The following is a 17627-nucleotide window of genomic DNA, read 5'->3' as shown; positions in this document are numbered from 1 at the left end:
GGAGAGAGAGGTGTTTGGGACATACTTCAGGATGAACTTAAGTAGAGTTAGAATTAAGGAATGACTGACAGAGAGAATAGCTATCATTTAAAACTTTCCATTTGAATTTGAAGCTAAATTATCTTGGTCCAATACCTGGTGGTCAACTAAAAAAATATTTTCATATATTTTTTAATTATACTTTTCTGACCTGAAACCAGAAATAATTCTGACTCCTTAGATGAAATACATACACAAAGTGAAGAGCAAATCCTAAATTAGGAGTGTGCTTACAATGATATATATATTCATATTCATCCATTCAACTGATATTAACATGCGGATTTCAGTCGAATGCTCTACTACCCAACAAAAAGTCACGTTAACATAATGAGAACATGTAATCTCTAAATGCAGGAGGATGACCGGGTGTGAGATTTGAGTATGGGCCTTCTGGTTATTCGCCCGGGAGAATGGGGAAGAACAGCCAAAGCACTACTCTGCAGCCATTAGACCGGGTTGCGTACTGCAGGGTTTGGACAGCAGTGAACGGGAGATCTGAAATGCGAAAATGTTTAGACGGTGTGGGTGTTGGCTTTGATCAGGCTGAGCTCTCTGCCTGTTTTATCACAGGTGAAAGAAAGCAAAGGTCATACTGCAAAGAAACCCTCACAGCCTCAAGCCCGTGTGTTTTCCACTCTGTCTGGGCAGGGAAATGAATAGGTATTTATAAACATATCTGTTTTTTTAGCATATTCAGCGTGTATACTTTTTAAATTTGTTTGCACATTTCCTTGTTTGAACTATGTTTACTATCTTTGCCTTGTATTGCACTACATGTATGTTGGTCTATGCTCTGTTATGTACAGACAGTTACATCATTCAATTCATGTTACATAGTTTATTTACCATATTAATATACACACTATATTATACATGCTATATTCATGTACATACTTTGTGTCTGCCTTCCTGTCGTGTCATGTGCACTATGTGTTAATCTGCACTTTACCCCTGTCATTGTGCACATACAGTCCCCCTATGTGTCTTACATTGCACCGTGGTCCGGGGGGAATGACATATTCTGACACTGTATACTAGTGTATGGCTGGCACTACAATAAAGTCCCACTGGAATACTTGAATACATAATTGTTGCTGTAAGCACACAAATTTCCTCCTGGGATCAATAAAGTTTTTCTTAATCTTAAATGTGTGTGTTCTGGTGTTTTTTTCTATGTAGCGCATATTTTTTAGAAAATATCACCACAGAAATTGTGGCTTCTCTTCTCGAGCTGGATTCCAAACAAACCCAGGTCCTGTTTTAAGAACTTTATCTTGATTTAAAAAAGGCAATATTTAGTTTTCACATTGAAAAGTTCTGTTTGATAAGTAATCTGCCGCTTAAAAAAAATCATTAATCATATCAAATTAAGAGTGTCAGATAAACATGTACATAAACACACTTCTGGGCCCTGCTCATGGACCATGATCCTGCACGTAACTGGAGGACAGGACCGATACACCCAGTTCTGCGTATGTTTAACTGCACACCCGTAAAGGCTTCTTAATGAGACTCTCTCGTCACGGCTGTTGATGAACGTTGCCTGTGCCAACTGGCCTGAAACCAGCTTTACAGCACATTGGCAATAAAAAAAACAAAAAACAAACGGACAATCAAAAATTAACCCACATGCCGGCTCTGATTGGTTTTTATGGAGGTCGGATAGAATCTAGTTTCCCTTTATAAACCAGATCCTATATATTACTGGTACAAAACAGCGCACTGGTGATTAGCATTGATCGATTGCTGGAATGAGTGTGAATAGAGACAGAGAAGGCTCTTACCTCCACATGATACTGGGACGTTTCATGCATGATGATGTTGGAGTTGGAGTACTTTTTCCTCTGCTCTGTGAAGCGCAGGAGGGAGGAATATGAAGCACATACAGTACACTGTAAATGTGACTGTTCTCAGAAAATAGTCACACATCTGACAGAAACCAGGACGGCCACCACACAAACAAGCAGATGCTAGCGCAGGTCCCGTCCAACGACATGCAAAAGCTCAGTCCATGTTTTTCCAATACTCAAAATATAATGGACACATTTTCCATATTAAGATACACAGAAGCTCACACAGGTTCCACCTTAAGGTTCCCATCACTGCCCATTCACTCGCCAGAACCCATCATATCGGCAGTAATAATATCCTCCAGCTCTCCACAAAAATAAATGATGTTGACAGACCGACCCTCCAATGTGACCCAACCCGCTATTACCTTTCTCTTTCCAGCTCAGCATTGCTCCTAATGATTGCCGTACTCCCTCTGCCCAGTTCTGGTTGAGTGTGACCCGTCACCGTCACGGCAGGAGTGCGCTGTGACCCATAGCCCCGCCCACCCGTCCACCTCACTCTCCTATCTGTCAGCAGGGTTAAAGGTCAGCTGTGCGATGCCTTTACTGGCAACAAATATGTTACTTCAACACTAGCTTTACATGTTTGAGCACAGACATTTAAACGTAATGCTGTTTTTTTGGTAGGTGTAGCAAAAGAGCAGCAGAAAGAACCAGACCTCTCTGGAGATCCTTACTGGAGGTTAATCCTCACACACACAAGCCATTATTCCAGTGTTATTCCACTCCGGTGCCTTTTACGTGATGTTCTCACTGCAATAAAATCACAGGCAGAATACTAAACTCATAGATTTACGTCATATCCATATACATCACGCAAGCTAGTTAATGAACCTTACTGAGTGCTTCTAGAATCAGTAACTGGAACAACCCTCTTATGGACCTTACTACATTTCAATCTGGGCCCGTTTAGAGTAATTGACCAATCTTTTATTTGGATAACGTTCAACACAATGCAAATGAACGCTATGAATTAAATCTATAAACTCCAGTGAGTCGTAAATTACCAGTGTGAGAGAGGAGGACCTGTGTCATATCTCCCATGACAAAGTGGCACAACAAGTTATGTATAATTCCCCATTCAAACATTTTCTTCCTTCTCTTAACACAAAGACTTTACAGTTCCTGTGTCTGGTGGACTGATCCTCATTCATTATGCTGCCAAGACTTCTCTCTTTGACTGTCCTTGTTTTATAGGTCCAGTGGCTGGATAAACAGATATCCTCTGTGTTTTCTATGGTGTGACATAATTTCTGCCCTCTGCTTTCTACCTTACAACAATTTCACGATATATATAGTACATACACATCAGTGGCCAGTTTATTAAGTATGCCTGCTTGCTGATGCAAACAGCCTGCTCATCTATACAGCGAATCATGGGGCTGCAACTGAATATAAACAGCATGCACACAGGGTCAACACGGTCAGTTATTGTGTTGTTAAGCTGAGAGCAGTTAAGACATGTGATCTTATAGACCAATGTGTCCCAATCTGGTCCTCGGGGACCCACAGACAGTCCATATTTTTGCTCCCTCTTTGCTCCCTACCAGACAGTCCACATTTTTGCTCCCTCTTTGCTCCCTACCAGACAGTCCACATTTTTGCTCCCTCTTTGCTCCCTACCTGACAGTCCATATTTTTGCTCCCTCTTTGCTCCCTACCTGACAGTCCACATTTTTGCTCCCTCTTTGCTCCTTACTGGGAGAAAAAATGTGGACTGTCTGTGGGTCCCGAGGACTGGATTAGGAAAGAGAGAGAGTGTGTAATTGCTGTTGGAACAGCTAACAGGAAGGCCACAAGTGCAAAAATAAGAGCTCATTACATCAATGGTGTACAGAATGGTTTTTCTGAAGATAAAACTCATCCACCTTTGAAGAGGTTCTGGAGGCCAAAGTGGGTCCCACTTGGTACTAATACAGTGGCCACAGAGCGCAGATATACAAAGATATATCCAGGAAGTGAATATTGATTGACTCAGTAACTGTAGGTCTACCTTTAAGATCCCTTTGCCACTCTCTCAGTCCCACTGAGTCTGCTTCTTCACCTCAATCTACTACCTTCTGTACTGGTCACTACCCACACATCCACATTTTAGTCACCTATCTCATTCATCCCTTTGTTGCAGGCTGAAACTCTATCCAACCCCTGCCTCTCCTCCAAGTTCTCCCTGCTTCTTTGCTCTATCGCTCTTTTGCTTCCATTCTACCCCCCCCCCCCCCTTAGAAAAGGAAATTGTGATACTTCCCCATTTCCTGCCCTACCTCCCACCTCGGCTCCTGGAAGGTGAAACACAAGCGCAGGTGTCTGTGAAAGCTGATCGCCTCCTGCCTTATTAATGCATGGCGTTACTGGAAGCCCGTCCGCAGGGCCCACCGCGATGAAAGTGGCCCGGGCGGCAGATGGTTCAAACGGCTTCAAAGTTACTTTTTGGATGTTTTTGACTTCTGCTGGACGAGGTTTTGCTAGGACAGAGAAATGTGAAATGGCCCCAAAGCACAAAAAGTGAATGCATGTTATTGTGCTTCTTTTTAACTGGAATGGAATATGGAATTTGTTTATGTGTGTGTGTGTGTGTGTGTGGGTTTGGTATATTTGTTGGGATTAGGGTTTTTCCCACGGAAATGAATGGATGGTCCTCACAAAGATATGAATACAAATGTGTGTGGTGTGTGTGTGCATGTGTGTGTATACAAAGTCAACATGCTTTTCATCTGTACAGGCATATGACATTCATGTCCCTTTTGTAAAATCAACATTAAAATAAACATCGAAGTCAAAACACTTATTAAACTGTAACGCCAAATCAAATGCGTCGATATTAGTACTTAGACCTTATTTCATCTTTAATTTCGACACACACTGCATCTGAAATGCAACTGGAAGACCAGTTCAGCAGCGCCTATCTACTGTGGCATGTTTACAAACATACTTATCTTCCTCACAAAGCAGGAAGAAAGGTGAGGCTTTGTTTACACTACAACACCCCATGACTGACACAGGTTTTAGGAGTCATGCCAGAGTCACAGTGTCGCCAGTCACGGATGAGTCTTTTCTGGGACTCTTGTGCGTTGTGCTCTTCAGTCACACACATTTGGTGTCAGTATCATTCTCGGCATCTCAGAATAACCAGCTGCACAAAAGCATGTCTTTGGCAACTATACCCATCCAGCACCAGGCTTCTTTATTACAAAGGCTTCAATTTAGATTCGATTAGATTAGATTAGACTTTATTAATCCCACAATGGGGAAATTCTTTGAGAATTGAGAATTACAAGGCTGCATTATCACCTCATTCTGAGTAGATATTGGTACCTTATCAACAGTAAGGTTAATTGCCTTCTTAGCATTCCAAACACGTCTTTACATCATACACAGGATGGATCAGAACCTCATTCCAAACACATGGCTTTATATGATATACAGGAAGTATTAGCACCTCATTCCAAACAGACTTCTTTATATCAGACACTGGAAGGATCGGCACCTCATTCCGAACAAACGTTAGCACAATGAGGCTCAGTCACAGCCTTCTCTCAACTAAGACTCAGCTAGAATCGCCATATCAGTCTTTTACATAGAATGAAACCAAGAAGCACACTGACATTATATATAAAAAACCCTCAAACACACATTACTCACAGTTTGCATTTGCCAAACACAGTGGAGAGGACAGAGCTACTCATTTGCACAGAGAGAGAGGCGAATTAGCGGGCCAGAATGGAAAACGCCAAACAAAGAAATGAATAAATAACAGAGGTGATAAGATGAGGAGCACAAAAAGACACTGTTAAATAGACACTGTTTCCAAGCTTACAGATCTGACAGCTTAAACGCAATTCCTCACGCTTGGGCTTTCACGCAGCTAGTGCCTGTATTAAGGACCGCAGTACCTGAAAGTGCCATGTTGCTCCCAAAACAGACACTGCAGAAATATTAGTGTGCGTGATTCCTTCTCTTCTACTCCCCAGGACACAACCTGTGCAAACTGAGGCCCCTGCAGCTCAGCTCCTCAATGCAGCCCCTCCTGCCCATCTAGCACTAGCAGATGCTAAGCAGGACAGCAGGGAAGGCGCAATTCCCATTTGCATAGCTTACCTGCTAAACGGCACAGCCAGAGTGATTATAAGATTTTTGCATGAAGGCAAAATTAGGTATTGAAAAGGAAAGTGATCTGTGCAAGGACAGGCCTTTCTTCCTGGACCATGCAAACACTCTCTTGCCTGTGCACACACAAGAAGTCCTTAGCTGTATCACTATAGCAAGATTCTGTACAGGAGCCCACCAATGGTAATTTATCCAAAGTGTTATTGCAGATATTTAAGTGTAGTTGTGTGTAGTAAGTGTCTGGAAACAGTGGAACATTTGGAGCAGTATTGGCAGTAGTCTGGTGCTCTGAACTTATGAATATGTAGCCGACTTAAGTAATTATCCTTCACAGCACTTCACACAGCCAGCATAGTGACACAACAGCGAATTGTCACACAGCACAGCTTCTCAAACAGTCAGCACAGAACAGTGTCCACCCTCCACACATTGCCTCATAGGGAACAGCATTTCACACAGTCAGTGCAGTGTCTCACATACCAAACACAAGCTCACACGGTCAAAACATCATCTCAAACAGGCAGCACAGTGTCCTATACAGCCAACACAGGGTCTCAAACAACAGAGGCTCAGACAGTCAGCAGGGGTTTACACAGTCAGCACAGGCTCATATGTCAGAGCTTCATCTTCCACAGAAAGCTCAATGTCAGCTGCACAGTGAGTGCAGCATTTCCCACAGTGAGTGCAGCATTTCCCACAGTGAGTGCAGCATTTCCCACAGTGAGTGCAGGGCATCAGGCACAGGGTCCTAGAAAGGGCCTCAGCTTGTAGCTGTAGCAGACAGTGGGGGTGCAGCCACATGAGGAGTTTAAGGCACCCGCTTCTGGGCCGGATGGGCGGGCAGTGCTAGTGCTGCCATGCTGATGGGGCACCTCACACCGCAGCCCCCAGCTCCAAATCAATGGCCCTTTTCATCCACCTGTAACTGGGAGGACACACCCTGTTCCTGCCACACACCCATGACACACACGCCCCTTCTCCTTGCATAACACATGCAATCACACATTCTTACACACACCCTTTCTTTTTTATTGCTCTATTTGCTTTATTTTTTATTTTTATCTTTTTAACTTAGTGAGTTATACACCTTTCAGGCATTCATATATCCATTTATATGTGCATTTTTCCCCCATTCACATATACCGGTAATTTACCAAAGCAGAATGGCACCTTTCAGTCGCAAGGCCAGCTCCTCAGCAGTGCAATTCCCTGAAGTTATCACCATAGATACATGAATGAATGAAGCCCATGGCTTAGCTAAGCCCCTAGCATTCTTTCCATCCTCCAGAGTATCTCGCAATCAGCACAGTGTCTCACACAGTCAGCACAGCGTTTCACAGTCTTCAGAGCATCTCTCATTCCACTCAGTGTTTCACACAGTCAGCACAGTGCCTCACATTCACCAGAGCATCTCACAATCAGCACAGGGTCTCATACAGTCAGCACAGTGTTTCACAGTCTTCAGAGCATCTCACGTTCAGCACAGTGTTTCACAGTCAGCACAGTGTCTAACAATCAGAACACAGTCTCACATAGTCAGCACAGTTTTACAATCAGCACAGTGTTTTACACAGTCATCAGAGCATCTTATAATCAGCAGTGTCTCAGTCAGCACAATGTTTTATGCAGTCTTCAGAACATCTTACAATCAGCAGTGTCTCACACAGTCAACACAGTGCCTCACACAGTCAATACACCGTTTCTCCCCAGTCATCACAATGTCTCACACATGAAACTCAGCATCTCACAGTTATCACAGCACCTCACACTATTAGCACATTGTCTCATGAAGCCAGCATGGCATCTCACAGTCAGCACAGCCATTCATACAGTAAGACTACACGCACAGTCAGCACAGCCATTCATACAGTAAGACTACACGCACAGTCAGCACAGCCATTCATACAGTAAGACTACACGCACAGTCAGCACAGCCATTCATACAGTAAGACTACACGCACAGTCAGCACAGCCATTCATACAGTAAGACTACACGCACAGTCCGCACAGCGGGTTAGCGCACCTGATGGCTGATAATGACTGAGAGCTGATTTATCATTCTGAAACCTTTGTCCCACCTTATCAGACTACGCTGCTGTTCTGGGGGAGCAATCATAACAGATCCTGGATTTCCTGGCAGAGACATTTTACTTGCAAATGTCCATGACCTGGTTATTTGATTTTAAAAAGTTCCATACCTAATAGGTGACTGAGGAAATGTGCACTTTAGACATAACCAACATGGTGGTTTACAGCAATTGTTTTATTGTGCAAAGATTTCTGTATCACGTAACCTTTAAACCTTAACTATGGTGTTGCGCACTGAACCTTGTCCTCCTTGATCCGAACCACATCACCAAGGAGCCTCTCAGCTTGACTTCTGGCTCTGCGACAGGAGCCCCTTTTCATAGGTCTGTTCCGGAAAGTGCCAGCTCAGATTCACCGTACCACACCTGTATACATGTGGCAGTAACCGTAGCAACACCATGAATGGAAAAAGAAAACATACATACGGGCAAACCTGAAACAACGCAGTCACTCTGGCTGACACACGCACGCACACATAAACACAGATCTCTTATAGTTATATTTGCTATGACTTCCTGCTGATTCCCATTTTTATGTAATTAATGATCCATCAAAACAAAAAACCGACAACTAATAAAAGTGGCTACGGATGTCATGTGGGGACGTCAGTTTTGTTCCCGAAGACAGCTGAACAAGCAGATACAGACACACACTTACCATAAAGGGCCTTGGCACTCATCTTGCTGTCTGATCTAGCCACCCCACTGTGAAGAGAGGAAGAGGCTGGGTTACTGTGGCACTGTTTCATCCTGCCCTGTACCCCCACGCTGTCAGCGTCTCATATGCAGATCCCGCCTGCTGTCCAGCGGACTGGACAGAACTCGTGTCCTGAGGGGGGGGGGGGGTTATAGGGGAGGGGACTGGGGGGTGGGGATTGGAGGTCTCCAAGCAGAGCAAATATTCCCTAACAGAGCTGCACTGTTAACTGGAACACCCCTCCCCACAGATCACAAAACCACACAAGGCGGGCGACCAAAGTGTGTAGGTAAATGTCAGTAAAAGGGGAGAGCCAAAAAGGCTACGTGTGTGTGTCTGTGTGAGTGTGTGTGTGTGTGTGTGTGTGGGGGGGGGGGGGTCGGTGTGAAATGCACATCAGACGTTATAGCTGAGGCCCCAGATGAGAAGTGTGTATGACTGTATCTGTACACACTTCTGAATGTTTATCGGAGCATTTCTACGTGTAGAGGTGAGTGGAGAACGTGTGTCAGGCTGTGTGCGTGTACTTAAGTAATGAATATGTGTTTGTGTGCGTAGGAACAGAAAGCCTCAGACAGCATTTGTCGGTATCCCTGCGTCACTACAGAATATGAGACAGGATATGTGTGTGTTAGAGGAAAAAAGTGTTTGTAGCTGTGTGCATTTATAAATGGGTGTATGTGTGTGGGAGTAAGAGTGAGTGTGAATCCACAACTGTGTGTACACAGGTGTGTGTGATCATAGGACCCACTTGGTGTTTTTTGTTGGGGCTCCCTGGAGACTCATGGCTTAAGGCATCCACCTGTTAGAAAGAGAGTAAAACAGTCAGGACTGAAAAGTGTTTGTCTAGACCTCAAACACTCCAACTAGGTCTCTCATATTAGGTAATCTGTACCATGCCCAAGCACATTTGGCCCCCAAATTCTTGTCCACTTGATTAGTGTGATCACTCCATACTGTGCCTGGGGATGGTATGCTTGACCATGCCCAAGCCCGTATGAAAACATGGACTAGGGCAAGGTTCAGGTGGGTATGCGTCCAGTGTGAGCACAGACACGACATCAGTGATGAGACTGGCACACGCATGTGCACAAGTATACTATACATGAACTCAACCCGGAAGGAATGGCTCGGGTAGGCTGTACAGATCGGGTAGCAACAAACATTTAATAAACATTGTGGCAATGGGATCTTTCTTCCACACAAAATGTCACACAGTGATGACGAAAATGTCCCAGTTAAACTGGTTTTAACTCCTAAAGTCCCCATTATCTCCAGTCACAGTGAGTATTGCCCATGTTGAGGTGGCAACACACTTATGTTTTGAGTCATTGGTTGTGAAAATGCATTATGGGTAGAGCTCTGTTATCACAATGGTACAGTGGTACCTCAGAACTCGAGCTTAATCCGTTCAGAACTCCGGATCGAATCCTAAAAAGTTCGAGTTCTGATCAAATTTTCCCCATAAGAAATAATGGAAAACCAATTAATTGGTTCCCGGCCCCAAAAAATTACACCTAAATATGTTTTTTAGCATTTAAACACAAAATGAACTGGATAAAACAAGAAGACCATATACTGTACTAAACACATCTAAGCACATTTATCAAAACAGTAATTTGTAAAGTAAGAAAATAAATGTATCCAAACAATGTGTAAAGTTTAAAAAAAACAATGTGTACTGCCCCGATCGCCCGCTCCTTCCGTGTGCCACGCCCCCTCATTAACCCCGTGTGGAATCCCCGTGTGATCAGCTGTTTCTGGTTGTTGTCATTAGTCCTCTGTATTTAGTCCGTGTTTCAGTTTGTTTCCCCAGTCCCGTCATTGTATTGTCCGTCTGTCTGTTAATGAATAAGAAATGTTTATTTTTAAATGTATTTTATTATATAATAATAATTACTGTTACTGTCTATCATTGTCTAAATGTATTTTTATTGTCTAAATATATGTATTCAGCTAGTGCAAACATGCACGATGCTATCACAGCGAATGCAAGGCTGAGACTGAAGCTTTACCCTTTGTTTCCGCTGAGAGACGTGCCGCGTGACTCATTTCCACACGCGTACAACTTGTCTTAGGTCGGCGTTCACGGTTTGACTTCTGAGATTCAGATCGAGCTCTAGGCTATTTTTTTTCTAACCGGTTGGTTCGACTTCTAAGAAATTCGAGTTCTAATGAGTTCGAGAACTGAGGTACCACTGTATCTGTAAAAAACCCATAAAACAGGATGCACAAATTCCCAGCATTACCAACTGTAAATATCTGATCAGGACATTTTTAGTGAGGCAACAGTTTGTAACAGATAAGGAAGACACAGAGATTATTCATATATTCAGATTATATTATCAGCCATCAGTAAAGACAGTAAAACTTCAACATATAAACACCCATTTTCCACAGGGTACATAAATACATCCATCCATCTTCCCGCCACTTTTCCTGGTCAGGTTCACTGACCAGACCTGGGGTCTAACCCAGGTAACAACAGGCATAAATCTGAGATACACTTTGGACACAACACCAGTCTATCACAGGACACATACACACAATCACACACTGTGGTCAATTTAAAAATGGCAGTTAAGATTAAGATTAAGATTAAGATTAAGTTTAAGATTAAGATTAATATTAAGATTAATTTTATTAACCGCCAGAGAGAAATTGAGGTGCATCGAGCAGCTAGAATCTAGTGCACAGATTAACATCCATTCAGTGGCAAACAGACAAGACGCAAAGACAGTACACACAGTACAAACAAGTAAACATGGTGCAAACAAGTTTATAGAGTACCCAGTACACAAATGGAATGTCCTGAAAAACAGGATATTGTAATATTACAGACATAAACATTTAAAGAAAAAATAGGGATGCAGCAGCTATGCTGCTTGGATGCCTAATTAGCGGATGGCATATGTGCAATTAAAGTAAACTGCAAGTGATTGGCACAGCAGAGGGAAACTGGGGCTGCATGAGGTGAACAGAACACAGAAGCTCCTCCCACAGAGTGAAGGTGAGATTCAAGCCCCCAACACTGCAGAGCAAAACAAAATAAAGAAAACACCATTTGGAAAAGGACTTTAAAGTAATAAAAGCAAAATTACAAACACAGTTATCACAGTGAGACATACTACAGTGAATATCAATCAGCAGTAGCTATAACAGTGGTCTGGCAATCAGCATAGTAATGTGTGACTCTTCAAAGCACCAGGCAACTAACAGAGTTCTAAAGGGGCTATACATTTGGTGCCTGAAATGCAGGGCATTGGTCACAAAAAACTGCAAAACTATTCACTATTCACGTGTACTAAATACAGACAAACTGGCTTAGCAAAGAGGTACAGTGTATGCACGTCAAAGGTCACCAATATGCAAGGACATACCTAACATGACTCTCAATGTTTCTAAACCGCGAAAACTGAATCAGCACCCGTGTGAGCATCACAATGCTGGATTTTATGGCAAGACTGCTGTTTGGAACCAACTTACACACAAGGCCAGCACACAAACATATAAACATATAACCCTGTGCACAAAACCTGGACCCCAGAGCAATGCAAGAAAAACACATAATAGTAATCTTTCATGCTTTCCTGCATGCAAACAGGTTTATGTTTGGAATAAGTCAATGGATTCCCACAACCAAAAATGTCAGTTGGTAAGGGAAACCATCAGGAGTCATTTGGTCTAATCATTGCTCTGCATGGTCGAATAACAATTAAAAAATTTGAGTTTCCTCATGATGATCTCATATTCCAAAATGATAATGATTCCATACAGACAGCTAAACAACTTCAGGGGTGGTTATCTGAACACCAGCATGAAGTCAAATGCCTTCCCCGACCCTCCCAATCACCACATCCATACATCTGTGAACAATTAAGCACAGAGTGAGAAATAAGCTTCCATCTTCATTCCCCAAAAAACTAGAGTTCTTGCTCTTGAAAAATTGTCCGATACACAGTTCAGGACATGTCCGACAGCATTCCAATAAAAACTGAAGCTGTTCTGAACGCAACGGGTGATTAAGATATCATTAGCTGTTTCCGTTGTTCTGTCCACCCCCTATATATAGAGCGATGGTGGCCCAGTGAGAAGCCGCACTGCCACCCAACGTTGCAGGTTCACTTCCTGCCTCCAAGTATGTGGCATGTGGATGAACCTTACTCTAACACTGCCCATTGTGTGTGTCCTAAAATAGACCAGCATCCCATCCAGGGTGTGCCCTGCATTTCCCGGAACAGGCTCAAAGCATTGCTGATTGCAACCCAGTATAGTGTAAAGATTTATAGTAAATACATGGATGTATATGGACTAACATTTCAGCAGCAGGACGAAACTCCAATTCTCTGCATCATAAATGTTTCTAACTTGTTTTTTTTTTTCTTACTCTCAGAAAATATATTTGCTTATGTATCTTATTTGGTTTATGTGAATTCTTCTAACAGACCGTTTCACTTGCTTCATGAACATTTTGTGCCTCTTATAAAGGCAGATGTGCTTTGTACACCATCCCATATTTTATACAGGCAAAAAAGATCTACGCCCAGAAGAGAGACCATTATTCACACGAGTAGGGCAGTGAGCTCAGTGGTCACTCCCCATTACAGCCAGAGCTTCTTTCTACAGCTTATTCCAAGATAGGATCACCCTGTATAGCATGTTCTCTTCAGCTGCCTTTCTGATGTGCACATTTGGGCAAATAACAAAATGCTCATTCAGCTGCACTTAAGTGGTCTTTTTCAACAGCTGCTGGTAAATAACAGCACGCCGAGAGCCCAGCTAGTGAGTTAAAAAGGACATTCAACTGCAAACGTTAGCGAACCGACAACAAAAAAAAACAGTTTCTTTGTTAAACACACCACTGGCTGTAATTCTACCAAGGACCGGCTGCTGCTCTTTCAGAAAGGTCCCACATCTACCCAGATGCCGGGGGAGGGGGAACGAGAGTGCAGGCCGACAGGTGTAGCTCATCTCTAAACACCCACGATGCGGGTCCATGGTAGAGGCAGTGCCCCACCTAGGAGACATGGCACCAGGCATTACTGACACAAAACACGAGGGGCACTATGGGAGAACCGCCACAGGAGAAACTGACCCCTCCCACCACACACTGAGATATCAATGACAAAACCCACAGATGTAAAGGTACAAAAATCATCAAAAGCACTGACATCATCAATTTTAATCTTTAATCTGAAACAAGTCATGTCGTTCACAACATACATGAATGAGAATGTAGCTTTAAGACAATGTCCAGGTCTATGTCAAGCTACTCCTCCTACCGACCACAAAATGATCCAGACAAAGTCATAATAGCAGATTTTTATCACATCGTGGAGACAAAATGTCCCCACAATGTAATATATACATAAACCACACAACACTTGTTTATAATGTGCAGGTGGGCGCTGGACTAACTTCTACAGTGCACTGCTGTGTACTCTCTAGCAGGTATCACGTTGCAAGGAATGAAGGACTTGAGGACAGGCGTTGAGGAAAACAAAAGGCTCTTTATTATCAAAACAGGAGCAGGGAAACAAACAGGGCCGCGAGGGATCAAAACAGGAAGACTATCTTTGGGAGAGGCAAAGGCAACAGGACGACTGCCGTTAATAACTAGACTGGAGCTGAGAAGATAAACAGGTACTGAAGTACGAAAGACTAACAAGGGGCTAATGAGAGGTAGCTGGGAGTGATCTCCACATGAGGGTTAGGAACAAGAGACAAGAGGGGTACATGAGTAACAGGCGTGGCCTCTGAGGGCTATAACAGGGAGGAGATGGGCAGGGATATGACAGTACCCCCCCCAAAGTGTGCCTTGTGGGCACGAAGGACGAAGGGAGGGGACAAAGAGAACCAAATGCAAGGGTGGACACACAGGGCCAGGAACAGAAGGTACACCGGATTGGACAGAGCAGAACCAACAGGGCACACAGGGTAGGCAGAACGCAAGTCCCGAGGGACAGGACCACCAGACAGGTCAGGACAGGACACACGGCACAACCCAGATATGGAACAGGCAGGGGAACAATGGAGGGGATAATAAGGGATACAGGCCAGAGTAAAACAAAGGTAGGACAGGGCACTGGGACAGGGACTGAGGCATGGAAACGGGGGGTGTCTGAGGAGTGTTCTGGACCGTGGGGAGCTGGGCAACGACCCCGGGACGCAGACCCTAGTTCACTGGTGACGCAAAGCCTATCTGGACCTGAGGGCACCAAAGGGCCAACGAGGTCAGAACAGGAGGGCGCAAAGGGGACTGCGGTACAGGAGCAGGAGGGTGTCGTCGGTTCTTCCCTCTGGGCCTCAGCAGGAGAGGTTACCTGGGTGGGCAGGTAAACAGAAGTCTGGGAGGCCAGCATGGATGGTATGCTGCTCCCATTTTCTTCTCCAGGAGACGGCGACTTGGCCTCGCACTCAATTAGCTGCTGCATCACCTTTCTACAGCGCAGGACCTTCTCCGCTTCACATTCGTGCCTGGGGTGAGCCCTGCCAGGATCTCCCCCGCCTGCATGAAGAATGCTCTGGCTTCGGGGAACCATCCACATGGTGGGATTTCATCTCCACTTCAGGCAGGGTGGCTTCAGACGCATTCCTGGTGGACCCCTGGCTTCCTCAGGTCTCCTCCCCCAGGGTCATAACCCATACGGGGTTAGCACCGGCGGGGCAATCTGCATAGCGGGTGGCTCAGCGAGTTTGTTCGGCTTGTCAGGCTCCTCCAGGTTGCTGTTAATCAGCTGGTTCAGCAGCAGATCCACAAATCACCCAGGTGAGCAGACAAGAGGCTTGGGTGGAGAAAGGAGATTAGGTGCAGAGGAAATCATATAGGCAGAGATGTGGGGTGCAAGGGGCTCCTGGGGGGAACCTGCTAGGCAATTTGTGGAGTCAACATTCTGTCATGTTGCAAGGGATGAAAGACTCAAGGGCAGGCGTTCGGGAAAACAAAAAGGGACTTTATTATTAAAACAGAAGGAGGGAAACAAACAGGACTGCAAAAGGCTAACAGGCAGACTGACGTTAAAGACTAGACTGGGGCTGACAACATAAACAGGTACTAAAGTACAAAATATAAAGAAGGGGCTAACGAGAGGCAGCTGTGAGTGATTTCCACATGACGGTTAGGAACGAGAGGCAAGACAAGAGGGGTAAGTGAGTAACAGGTGTGGTTTGTTAGGGTTATGACAGAGATGAGACGGGCAGGGATATGACAGCAGGCTCTTGATCAGAGATGGGAGAGCACTTCACACACCCTGTCTTGATGGTGTGATATTTATAGTATCTTTCCAAAGAAACATAAATACTGTAAATATATGAATACATATATCCATTCATTTTCTATACATGCTTATCAAGCCCTTATGTTTGGATACATAGGAGCTAGTCACTAAAAGTTTTTAAAATAAAATGATTTTATTGTTGACTGAGATATTTCAAAATCAGAATATCCACCACACCACACCCGCAACAGTACAAATGCAGCGAAAATGTGAAAATAATCTGAGGACTAGTGCAGGGCAGTGGTGAGCCTGCAGCCCATCCCAGGGCACACTGGACGGGGTGCCAGTGAGCCAATATGAGTGTGAATAAATTATAAAAGCATTTTTCGATTATTCCCTGCTATTTGCCTGTTTAAATGCCTGTGACGACTTGAAGCTCGATATGATTATGGGTGGCCTGTGGTTAGGTTTGTTTTGCGTTCTGGGGATTTATGTCTACGACAGTATGCAGGAAACACAAAAGGCTTTGTTCTGAGACGCGCTTCTTCCCTGAATGTTATCGCGTCCGTGTCCGCACCGTGCTGCCCCCCCTGACCCCCCCTCCGCCTGCCCTCCCCCCGGCTCACGGCCGACCGCACGTCAGCCATTTAAATCACACTCAGCTCCATACAAATGTGCCTTTACAAACCACATGGCACGCAGCTCGTATTTCACAGCCTGCCCGCCCAGGCTGCACTCTCTGTCTGGGCGCGGGCCGTTCTTATTTGGCACACAATACCACGGGTCTGGACCCAACCCCCAGTCCAATGGCTCTGCCATTCACAATACGGCCAATGGGTTTTACAGCCATCCAGACAGGCAGCTGCATTTAATGTCCAGAGCATGAACAAAAGAACAATTTCCACTGTATTCTCTTATCTCTCCATTCGTCTTTATTTTCTGTTGTTTTCTGCACTGGCCCAAGTCCAGGTTTCAGGCAGGTGATACTAGGGCCGGGACTTGTCATTTCCCATGATGAGAGACACTGATCCCTGGCTCTGTTAATCAAACGCTACTAAAATACATCATCCATACAATGTGGGTGATATCATAACAAACTGGCACACTCTGCTGCCAACTGCCAACATCTGCATGTCCCCCAATGTCACAAGGGTTTCCTCCAGGTATAGTACTCCGGTTCCCTTTCAAACACATTTAGGTTAATTGGCATCTCTAAATTGCCTGTAGGGTATGATGATGATATATTACTTTATTTGAGAATCACACAGACAGCCGCCCCTAAATCATTACATCGTCATCCACGAGTGACATCACTGCAAGCTACAGAGGCTGCAGAGAACTCAGTCGCTGTCACTGCGCAGAAATCTAACACTGGGGACGTAAAAGTCATCCCTGGCCTCTCAGGTTTGTGTAATAGCCCACGAAACCGCATCCTACCACACGGGACATTTGCTTAGTTGGCCCTTGGAATTGCTTTCGCTTTGCATGCTCCCCATTTAAGCAGCGGCACCTGGGCATCCTCAGCACCTGGAGGACGGCACCTCTGTGCCCCCTCCCGAAACTCACGCCTGCGTCCTGCCCCACCCCCGCGGGCGGCTCGAAAGGATGCGCCGTGCTGCCATAGCAG

At 44.6% G+C, this 17627-nt stretch overlaps 1 protein-coding gene across 3 annotated transcripts in view; it reads right to left on the bottom strand.

Moving 5' to 3' along the window:
• eps8l2 (EPS8 signaling adaptor L2) overlaps nt 1-17627 on the bottom strand; it is a 36209-nt gene that overhangs the window by 12380 nt on the left and 6202 nt on the right. The window contains exons 2-4 of one of the 3 annotated variants that reach the window (XM_023819729.2): nt 9535-9585; nt 8745-8791; nt 1827-1891 (exon numbers count right to left, since the gene is read on the bottom strand). In XM_023819729.2, coding sequence (XP_023675497.1) covers nt 1827-1891; nt 8745-8791; nt 9535-9569 — 147 coding nt within the window. In that variant the 5' untranslated portion in view covers nt 9570-9585. Of the gene's footprint in view, nt 1-1826; nt 1892-2260; nt 4110-8744; nt 8836-9534; nt 9586-17627 lie in introns of those variants that run through there. The other 2 variants (XM_072718301.1, XM_023819730.2) reach the window with 2 other exon arrangements.

Source organism: Paramormyrops kingsleyae, chromosome 11, assembly GCF_048594095.1.
Source record: "Paramormyrops kingsleyae isolate MSU_618 chromosome 11, PKINGS_0.4, whole genome shotgun sequence".
NCBI lineage: Eukaryota > Metazoa > Chordata > Actinopteri > Osteoglossiformes > Mormyridae > Paramormyrops > Paramormyrops kingsleyae.
This window is presented reverse-complemented; position numbering and strand designations above follow the sequence as displayed.